Source organism: Protobothrops mucrosquamatus, unplaced genomic scaffold (assembly GCF_001527695.2).
Source record: "Protobothrops mucrosquamatus isolate PMUCROS unplaced genomic scaffold, P.Mucros_1.0 scaffold1067, whole genome shotgun sequence".
NCBI classification, from domain to species: domain Eukaryota; kingdom Metazoa; phylum Chordata; class Lepidosauria; order Squamata; family Viperidae; genus Protobothrops; species Protobothrops mucrosquamatus.
The window spans coordinates 197,351-208,473 of NW_015387295.1; the positions used below are offsets into that span (position 1 = coordinate 197,351).

At 44.6% G+C, this 11,123-nt stretch overlaps 1 protein-coding gene across 2 annotated transcripts in view; it reads right to left on the reverse strand.

Annotated features, from left to right (window-relative positions):
* MSANTD2 (Myb/SANT DNA binding domain containing 2) overlaps positions 1–2,917 on the reverse strand; it is a 13,581-nt gene extending 10,664 nt beyond the window's left edge. The window contains exons 1-2 of one of the 2 annotated variants that reach the window (XM_015820108.1): positions 2,396–2,917; position 2,241 (exon numbers count right to left, since the gene is read on the reverse strand). In XM_015820108.1, the coding sequence (XP_015675594.1) occupies position 2,241; positions 2,396–2,917 (523 nt within the window). The remainder of the gene's footprint in view (positions 1–2,240; positions 2,242–2,395) is intronic. The other variant, XM_015820107.1, reaches the window with a different exon arrangement.
* Between the last annotated feature and the right edge of the window lie 8,206 nt (positions 2,918–11,123).

Here is an 11,123-nt window from a genome sequence, read left to right on the forward strand (position 1 = left end):
ACTTTTTAATTTAAAGCATCAATTTGTTTTTGTAAGACTCTTACTTTTTCATGAACCCCCCCCCCCCCAAATCACAGTCTTACAGAATATGTAGGTATGAAATTGTTTTCCTAGATTTGGCTTGCTGTCTTTCTACCTATTTCTGTCAAGAAATGCAATTCCATTTCAAAATGTTGGCCAACCTTTCAAACTTCTTTAGGAATGACTCTTATACAGCTGAAAACTATATAGCACTGACTAAACAAACACATACATGCACAACATCTTATGGATTTCTACCCAAAGGTAAATTTCACAATATTTATGCTCAGCTAGATAAAATAAGAACCATTTTCATAATGCATGTACAGTAAATATTCAATCATTTTTATATGTTTTCCAGACACCAGAACCAACAACAGTTTGTCTGCCCTACAAAACACAGCCTTCAATTGTCAAATATTGAAATTATTTGACTCATAACTATGGCCAGAAACAAAATCACACAAAATATCAGAAATCTACATACTAAATATGTGATGATTGATAGACTAATAAAAAGCGCAGTGTCCATGCATTAAAAAATCTACTTTTCAACTCCTGAAGAAAGCATGGAACATTTTATTTAAAAGCAACATTTATTAAAATAAAAATGTAATGCAATCCACAAATTTCACAATCATAATAGATCATGATACATGTGGACCATATAGGATTTATGTCACTCACATTTGCCGGACTTTCTTTATGGACTATACCCAGAAGTTTCACATTCTAGAGCACAAAATCAGAATGGTCTAAAGACAATATATAAAGCTCTGAATTTTAGAACTTAATTTTAGCAGAAAGAATTTTACAAGGTGTCTGCTTGTCCTTACATCTACCATAAGAAGCAATGGATAGTTCAAATACTACCCAAGGCACTACTACTTTTTAAAGATGGAAGCATTCATTCAGCTCAAAAAAGTCCACCTTAATCAACCCACATATGCATCATCTTGTAACTACTCCCACCTTTGAAATCTGGCAAAAAAATCAAAGATCTGGCAGAAAAATCAAAGATTACTTGTATGTGTCTGTTTGGCACTAGCTCTCTCTGAAGTTTACTGCATTAAAGAGATTTATACAGCAGGAAGATCTAGCCACACATTCTGCATGATTCTCCCCACTCATTTCCTAGAGCAGGCATGTCAAACTCGTCGCGACATCATGTGACGTCACGCAACGTATCGGGCCGGTTTTGCCATTGCCGGCAATGGGGTGGGCGCAGCTTCCACATGACGCGTCCGGCCCGCGACAACCGTCCTAGAGTGTTTCCCACCTAAATGCCAGTCTTTCTCAGTCTAACTTAATATCAGTTAAACTTAAAGTCCCCAAACAGAGCTAACCAAGTTCACATCACTGACCTTTTAGATGAAAACTTTTGCATTAGAGGGCTAAAACTATCACAAACTCAGTCCCTAAATACCGTTCTTTACCAGGACTTACAATTATTCACACCACCTCTTAACTCGGCCCCAAAGGAACGTCAAAACACCCAACCACCCCAGAGCACAACTTTATGCCTTGACAAAACCTTGGATTCTTACCTCTAACCTTATTCGCCCCGATCCATCCTGTCTATGGAGATTCTCAGTCATCCAGGTCATAATTATTCCAAAGGTGCTTTTTTTCAGGAGGCAACTGGACTTTCTTGTTTTTCTTTGAAGACGTTTCGCTTCTCGACCAAGAAGCTTCTTTCAGCTCTGACTGGATGGTGGGGAAAGGAAGGGTTCACGGTTGAAGACAGGCGCAGGCTGTTGGGGACGAGTCTGTTTTGTCTGCAAGGAGTATAAATCCTTCCTTTCCCCACCATCCAGTCAGAGCTGAAGATGCTTCTTGGTTGAGAAGCGAAACGTCTTCAAAGAAAAACAAGAAAGCCCAGTTGCCTCCTGGAAAAAAAAGCACCTTTGGGATGATCCATCATCTCCTGTTTTATGGCTTTGAATCGCACGGGTTGGTTTTCTTTAAGCGCCTCGTTCCCTTTTCAACAGGCAGGCAGGAGTCGCCGCTCCCAATCTTAAATGACCACCTCGCTCCTTCACAAATTCTTAAATATAAGCAGGATCCAAGCCGGGGGGGGGGGGGGGAAGGGGAAGAGAAGAGGGGCCCCTGTGGTTGCTGTGAAGCTAACAGGGCAACATCGAGGCGTGGACGGCAGCCCTTGGCCAGGGACGGCAGCCCTTCGCCAGGGAAGGCAAGGGACGAGGTTCAAGGGCTACCCTGGCTGTCCCGTCCGCCCCTCGCATCCTCGGAGAAGCCCCAGCCGCCAGCAGGGAGGGAGGCAGGGAGGCAGGGATGGGTGGGGGGGGGGCTTGGTTTCCCTGGAGAGCGCCGCGTCCTCAGCATCCCCGGGCTCGGCGGCGGCGCTGCCTACCTTGATGCGCTCCCGGCACTGCGACGGGGTCCGTTCGTAGCCCAACTCGGCCAGGGCTCGGGAGACGCGCTCGTACATGGCGGGCCCGGGCGCCTTGCTGCCGAAGACGGTGCCGGCGCCCTCCAACTGCTGGTACCGCGCCTCCACCAGCCGCTCGTTGCCCCACACGGCGATCAGCGCGTTGGTCTCGGCCGGCGTCCACGACATGCCTCGGCAAGCCGCCGCCGCCGCCGCCGCGGCGCTGCTGCCCGGAGAGAAGGAGACGGAAGGAGAGGCCCCGATGCCGCCGCCGCCGCCTCCCCCCGAACTGGCCCCCGCTGAGGTAGCCGCCGCCGCCGCCGTCACTGACCCCGCTCCGGTGGGGCCTAACGGGGAGGCGCCGCTGGGCGTGGAAGGGTCGGAGAGGCTGGGGTTGCCGTCGCTCAGCGCTCCGGGCGAGCCGGGAGACAGCACCTCCATCTTGGGGATCTTGAGCGGCGACTCGGCGGCGGAGAGCTGTGAGGAGCCACAGGGCGCCGCCATATTGGGACTGCGGGGCTCAGCGGGCGGAAGTGACGGAGAGAATCCAGGGGGCGGGGCTTCCGCCAGGCGGCGGCAACAGGAGAGCCAAGCGCGGGGAATGCAAAAGAGAAAGAAAAGGCGCTCGCTGGCGCGCGGGGGGGTGGTGGTGGTGGGCGTGGCCGCACGTGGCGAGCTGGGAGGAGCTTAGATGCATAGTGTGTAAATGGAATGAAATGGGACCGATTCGCTTCTTCAGGAATCTCTTCGCCCTATTGATTTTTTTTTTTTAGCGATGTCTGTGCAAACCTTGGTCATAAGTCGAGGACTACCTGTATGCCCTGCCGCATGCACGTGGGTTTATACGACTTAATAGGGGCTGGAAACCACGCCGCCCTGAAAGAGCATCCAGCTGGTGCAAAATGCAGTGGGGTGGCCAGCGATGTGCGCGCGTCGATCTGCGCATGTTACATCTCTGCCCCACAAATTGTGTTGGTTTCCAATCTGCTTCCCAGTGCAGGTCAGGGGCTGGTAATGACCTATTAAAGCGTTATGGGGCCAGGCTGCAGATAATCTTCGACTTTTAGGACCGTAACTGAGCCCAAAATTTATGTTGTTAAGTGAAACACTTGTTAAGTGAACGTTCCCCCATTTTATGACTGACCTTGCCTCAGTTGTTAAGTGAATCACTGCAGTTGATAAGTTAGTAAACTAGTTGTGAAGTGAATCCTAGCTTCCCCATTTGTCAGAAGGTCACAAAAGGGGATCACGTGAACCCGGGACACTGCGACCGTCATAAATATGAACCAGTTGCCAAGCGTCTGAATTTTGATCACGTGACCAGGGGGATGCTGTAAAGGTCGTAACTGAAAACCGGTCATAAGTCACTTTTTTCAATGCCATGGTAACTGAACAGTCACTAAACTGTTGTAAATCAAGGACTACTTGTATTTGTGGGAACTCCTCTCCCTACATCTACCTGTTCTAGCAGGGAAGGTCCCCTCTACAAAGGAGTATTGTTTTATGTATGTATAGATGTCTCATGTATGTATGTATTCATTTATATCTCACCTTTATTATAAATAACTCAAGGCTGTGTGATAGGACACAGTAGGAGAGACTTTTCTGTTGTGGCACCTGCCCTCTGCAATATCATCCCCCCTGAGGTCAGATTGGCTTTCACCTTGTTGACCTGGCCATGAGGACTGGGCATCCAATAATGTGGTTATGGCGTCTGTAAGATGGTTATATTGTTAGATTTCTGTGGAAATTCTCAGTCATCCAGGTCATACCGGTTGTTTTCTCAAAGATGTTTTTCCAAAAGACAACTGGACTGTTTTTTTCCTTGAGGAAGAAGAACCATTGTTTTTGTATTGTTAGAGCAGGGGTGTTAAACTCGCAATGTCACGTGTCGTGTCGTGATGTATCGTGACTTTTTCCCCATTGCCGGAGCTGGGGTGGGCACGGTTTCGGCATGACACATCTGGCAGTTTGACACCCCTGTGTTAGAGAAACAGACCTTCTGCAGTAAACTGTTGTTTTCTAATTTTAATGGTTTTGCTGCTTTTAATGCTTTTAATTATGTTTTGTGATTAATTGTTGTTCTTTATTAAGTTTCTGCGCTTCCCAGAGTCATGTACATGAGATGAGTGGCTGTATAAATTTACTAAATAAATATCTGCGTCTTTAACACACTGCAGCTGATCTAGAGTCATATTCATTTGAGCCCAAGTTTGGAAATGGTAGGATGTGTTCAGGACATCAATATTAAGATTTCAATTCCCAAAATGATCATCCAACAGGAAAGTGACTGCAACGAATCCCTTTTCAACATTCTCCAAGGAATCCAGTTCACAGAAAAAAAACTTTTTTCTTCTTTTTCTATTAATCTCATTGTGTGTTAATGTTGCTACCCTACACATTATTTGGAGTTGAAACAAGTTGATTCATTTATCGTTCACCTAGAGTATTTTCAACTGTTTATGTTTTAACTGAAAGCCATGTTCCATCATTTCCAATGCTTTGAAGAGGAAGAGGAAGAGATGTTTTCTTCCCACTGAGTTGTGTAGCTTTTTTAAAAAGAAAAACAAAATTCTGGAAATCTCAAACTTTTCCTGAAAATGCTGGCATCCCTTGTTTTCCTCTAGTTCTGTTTGACTTCTTTCAAATATCATCAGTGTGACCTATATCCATAGATATTTCAGATATCCCACTTTTTATGGGATTATGTTTCCCCCTTTTCTTTCCATTGTTAGAATTCCTACCTCACTTCCTACTGAACTTGAACTGTACGTTACTAGCCAAGTCCAAAAGGTGCTTTTTCAAGAGGCAACTGGACTGAAGCTTCTTAGATGAGAAAGAAAAACAAGAAAAAAACACCTTTGAGACAACCATGACTTGGATGACTGAGAATCTCCATAGAAAATTACTAGCCAAGGTTTTCTCAGTGATGATTAGCTCAGATTGCAAGTCTGAGATTTGCTTTTCCGCAAGAGTGTGTTTTGTTGTGTTTTCCTGTGGCTTTTCAATTTTTTTGCAGCTGCTATCTCAAACCATCTGTCCGATCTTACACATTTTCTAATTACACCGACTTAAAAATTCCACTTTGTAAATATTCTCTAGGAGTTGTGATTGAAACTCTGTACATATGTTGGAGGTATGCATCTCCAATATGATACAATTTGCGTTTGTTTAGTTAGCAGTCTAAATTTTCTCAATTATTTAACTAGTGAGGTGACTATACATACATACATACATACACACACAGAAGTAACCCTTGGTTTACAGCCACAACTGGAAGCAGAATTTCTGTTGCTAAGCAACGTGGTTGTTAAATGAGTAATGCCTGATTTTACAACCTTTTCCTTGCCACGGTTGTTAAGCAAATCACTATAGTTGTTAAGTGAATCATGCAGTTGGTAAGCAATTTATCAGCAGCTGGCTGGGAAGGTCTTAAATGGTGATGACATGACCCCAGGATGTTGCAACCATCATAAATACATGCCAGTTGCCAAGCACCCAAATTTGATCACAGGACTGCGGGAATGCTGCAACAGTCATAAATACGAGGATCGGTCATAAATCACTTTTTCCAGTGCCGTTGTAATTTCAAATGATTGCTAAACAAAAGGTTGTTAAGTTGAGGACTTGCCTGTATTACATTTTGTATATTAAATTGTGTACCTGATAATGCTATGAAAGAACCCATTTAGCTTTAGGAAAAGCGAGCATGTGTGTTTTCATACAATTTTGCTAGCATTTCTCCCTCTTTATGCTTACACGAGGTACAGTAAAGGACACAGCACTTTCTAATCTTGTGCACGTAGCTTTGCTTAAATGTGTCATCCCGTATCTGAACACTGAAGGGAGCTCTTATTCTCCATAAAAGGAACAGCTTTCTAACATGCTGGCACTGGACCTTTGGCGTAGTATAATCCTCCTTCAGAGTTGACTTCATTAAAATATCAGAACATTTTAACAAAAATGCTTTCTGTTAAGACTCTGTCTTCCTTTGATTCGCCCTCCATTTATGTTTACAAGCTCCCTCTGTGATGTAATCCTTGCCTTCCTTTCTATTGTTTTCACACTGCATCAGAATTGATTATCCATGGGATGGGAAGCTCTCCAGATTTCTGTTGAATTGGATGCTATTAATGGAACGCTTAAAAAAAAATCTGTAAAAGAATGGTTTTTACTCTGGATGAGATCACAAATTTTGATTTAATTTGGTATATAATTGTTCTACAAGAAGGGTGAGGGCTAGATTTTTTTATAAAAACCCATGCTAATCATCTGTACAGGGATACTGTATCTGTTTAAGTTGATTCTCCCATCCCCAAGCACTGCAGTTCTCAATGCAGTATGCAGAATATTTCACCTCTGCAGTCAAGTCCTGGATGGTCTGTCTGTCTGTCTGTCTGTCTTTCTTTCTTTCTTTCTTTCTTTCTTTCTTTCTTTCTTTCTTTCTTTCTTTCTTTTTTTCTTTTTTTCTTTCCTTCCTTCCTTCCTTCCTTCCTTCCTTCCCATTTTTATATCCTACAACCAACTCACAATTATAATTGTTTTTCTTCGCTTGGGGCATATAGGTAAGGGATTACACCTCTGCACTGCAGTGCTTTGAATGATTCTATTGAAATGATAAGTTACCGGGTAGTCCCAGAGCTCAGCCTTGCAGTATTTTGAAGTCTTGCCACAGGAACTGCAGGACATGGTGCATATAATATATGTTTAATGTGTGCTGCATTTACAAGGTGCCCTGACTTCAGATTAAATTATGAGCTCCCAGGTCTGCTTTGTAAATTTCTTTAGCGTTATTTTTTTTTCTCCACAAAGAAAGCGTTCTCGGTGTTGAAATGGAATGCCATATGAAAACAGGGCAAGATTCCAATTTCTTTCTGTCTAGAACAGCGGTTTGGACTCAATGCCATGCATAAATAAGTGAGGAGACTGTAAAAGATTTGGGAGAAGTCCAGATTGCAATAGAATCTGGCCTCTCAAAAAGATTAGGGAGTGATCTGAAAATACAGGTAGTCCTCGACTTACAACAGTTCATTTAGTGACCGTTCAAAGTTACAACGGCACTGAAAAAAGTGACTTATGACCATTTTTTACAGTTACGAACTTTGCAGCATCGCCATAATCATATCATCTCAATTCAGACGCTTGGCAACTGGCTCATATTTATGATGGTTGCAATGTCCCGAGTTCATATGATCCCTTTTTGTGACCTTCTAACAAGCAAAGTCAATAGGGAAGTCAGATTCACTTAAGAAGTGTGTTACTACCTTTTCAACTGCAGTGATTCACTTAACTGTAGCAAGACAGGTCATAAAATAGGGCAAAACTCACTTAACAAATGTCTCACTTAGCAACAGAAATCTTGGGGTCCGTTGTGGTCGTAAGTTGAGGGCTATCTGTACAAAAAACAGAAATAATGAATGTGTGCAAAAGGTCATTTATTTATTTTACTTGACTGCTTTGATCAAGGCTATTCTAGCAGCATATAAAAGCAGATACAACGCAATACTAACAGTAACTTACAATGGATGTGTAATATAACATTACACATGTAAACATTAATTTAGTTCAGCTTTCCCTGAAAGGGGTCAAAAGGATTGCAGAGTTTTCTGACTGATAGTTAAAGCTTCCATTCACAATACCCTGGTTCACTTCCTATAATACAGTTTGTTTGATCTGAGTGTATTAAACTATTGGGGCTGGTGAGCTATGGAATATGGCCTTGTCTGACATGTGAACCTAACCAACTTGGTTTTGAAGAGTGAAGAGGAAGTAATACACCGTAGACAGACCATAATGCTCTAGTCCAGTGACGGCAAACCTATGACATGAATATCAAAGGTGACATGTCACAAGGTTTTGAGTGATATGCATTCACCAGCACCCAACAACAACTATTCTTGAACGGATGTCCCATTTTTGTGTGATTTTTTTGAGTCTGCGGAGCTTCATAAAAATAGGATGAGCACATGCGCAGCCTTCAGAAGTTGCTCAAGAGGGCCATGCTCCCGTGTGACCTCAGAAACCTCCGACACTGTGGGGAAAAAAGCAGACAGAGCTGGAGGACAGAGTTAAATGAGTCATCAGCCTAGGGTCGTTTCATTCTCACAAATGGTCTAAGTTCAACCCCTCTCGGAGTCCATTGCCCTTTATCTGGCGCCAATTTAATATGGAACTTTAATTGATTAGAATCTGGTGTATAGGCTTGAATAATAAATCTTCTGAACTGCAACTGAACACATGGCCCTGATTCTTTGTATCTGACAGAAAATCATGTGAAGAACAGGATTTTCCTCAGTTTTTGGAGGCTACGGAGGCTGTGGAAGAGCATTCTCTGAAGCCGTTTCAAGAACAAAGGCCTCATGCGATCCAGAACAGCCTCAGGTAGGCCATGGGGCCTGTCAACAGAAAGACAACACCACCTGAAGGTAAGTGGCGTGCAATACATCCTGGGGAACCCTGAACCACGGGGACAATTGTCTCATTCCCCAAAGCTTGCATTCCTTGGGAAATGGCGGGAGGTGGCCTTCTTCAGGGGCAGCAGTGGCCTAGGCTGAAGTTGAGGCCTGGACCTCTATTTCAGGCCAAGCCTCGGCATTGCCCCCAACTGCCACTGTTCACTAGACTGGCGGGGGGGGGGAGAGATAAAGAATTGTCTATTTTTTGTTCGATGAGAGAGAAAAAGAGAGAAAGAGCAGCAGCAGACTAAAGTTAGATATTTTCCGATTTTTTGAGCCTAAAAGGTTTGCCATCCCTGTCCTAGTCTGTATCGGGTGGGCAACTATGGCCCCTTTATGTCCAGTGGACTTCAGCTCCCAGAATTCCGGAACCAGCATGGCTATCTCAGGAATTCTGGGAGTTGAAGTCCACAGGCCATAAAGGGACCGTAGTTTGCCCATCCCTGGTATATACAGGTAGTCGTCGGCATACCATTCATTTAGTGACCATTCAAAGTTACAGCGGCACTGAAAAAAGTGACACGGCCATTTTTTACACTTACGACCTTTGCAGCATCCCCATGGTCACGTGATCAAAATTCAGAAGCTTGGCAAGTGGTTCACACTTATGACCGTTGCTGTGTCCTAAGGTCACGTGATCCCCTTTTGCAACCTTTGGACAAGCAAAATCAATGGGGAAGGCAGATTCACTTAACAACCGTGTTACTAACTTATCAACTTAACAGCTGTGGTAAGAAAGGACAAAAAAATGGGGCAGAACTCACTTAACAAATGTCTCACTTAAGAACAGACATTTTGGGCTCAATTGTAGTCGTAAGTTGAAGACTACCTGTATAATACAGCACTGGGACACTTGCTTGAAAGCTCTGCATTTTGCTCTATTTATTTCACTCTCATCATCCTATTGGTTTTTCTATGATTTTCATGCCAATAGCCAAATTGGCTCGAGATTCTGCCTCTCTCTCCAATAAGCCACTGACTTGGAAGATTATTTATACAATTTATTAGAGTACTTCGACAAAACGGGTCTCTGTTCAAAAAAAAGAGGGAGCCTTGGACAAAGCCTCAGCTTTCCCTTTATATTCAGGAGAGCAGAAAAAAGTATAAAGGTTGATTGGCTGGAAGAAAACCACCCTGCCCGGATACATCAGAAATGGACCGATTGCTAAACGTTCCATAATATTAAGTAGGACCATTTGAAGGAGCATTGCATTAGAAGTGGAAAAATAAAATGAAGAAAAAAGTAAGCATGAGGAAAGACGTCATAAAATCACATAGAGCAGTGGTGGCGAACCTATGGCACGTGTTCCAGAGGCGGTACTCGGAGCCCTCTCTGTGGGCACACGTGCCGTTGTCCCAGTCTTTCCTCCCTCCATGACCCCCTCCTCTCCAGCAGCCCCCCTGAAGGACAGTCGCCCCTGAGCATGGCCCACACGGAGCAGCGCAGCCAAGGCCATGGCAGCCAGGCAGCATAGACAAGACTCTGCCCTAACACCACATCGTGCACAGTCGATGCTGTAGGGCGCGGGCAGAGGGTGTGACCGCCATAATGCTGCTAGGTTGCCTGGGCGATCTGCAGCGGGCCCTGGAGGCGGTGAGTGGCCCTGCGGACAGGCGGGGCGGAGGATGGGGAGGCGGAGTGGGGGCAGGGCAGGGAATGGAGTGGGGGCGGGGCCAGTTTTTGGGCACTCGGTCTCTAAAAGGTTCGCCATCACTGACATAGAGTCTGTTGTGAAAAGATACAATTGCCATCAGTTGAAACCGACAGCACGTATAATTGAATAATCCTTTGCCGTTCAGCCTGAAAAAGTCAAGAAAGGTCATAAAATGGGGCAAAATTCACTGAGTAAACTCAGTGGTGGGATTCAGCCGGTTCACACCACTTCAGCAGAACCGGTAGCTAATTTTTTGTTGCCCAGGCCCAGAATGGACTTCCGGAAGCGGCATCCACACAGAGAACCGGTTGTTGACATATTTGAATCCCACCCACTGAGTAAACTGATATCAAACTTGGAGACACCCTTCAAGACATTCTCCAAACGGGGGCTAGGAGTCTCTTAGCAGCCATGTTGTTGGCAGACAGCTCATCAGAAGAGCATCTGTTTCAAATTTATCGGTCTCTGTTGTCCTCCTCGGCCGCCACACATTCCAGATCTCGCTGCCCCGACTCGGTCGGGCTTTTTACCAACTGCAGCCCCAGCTGAGCCTTCTCCCAGAGGCCTCAGTAACACCTTAGGCCAGTCTGCCCCAACGGA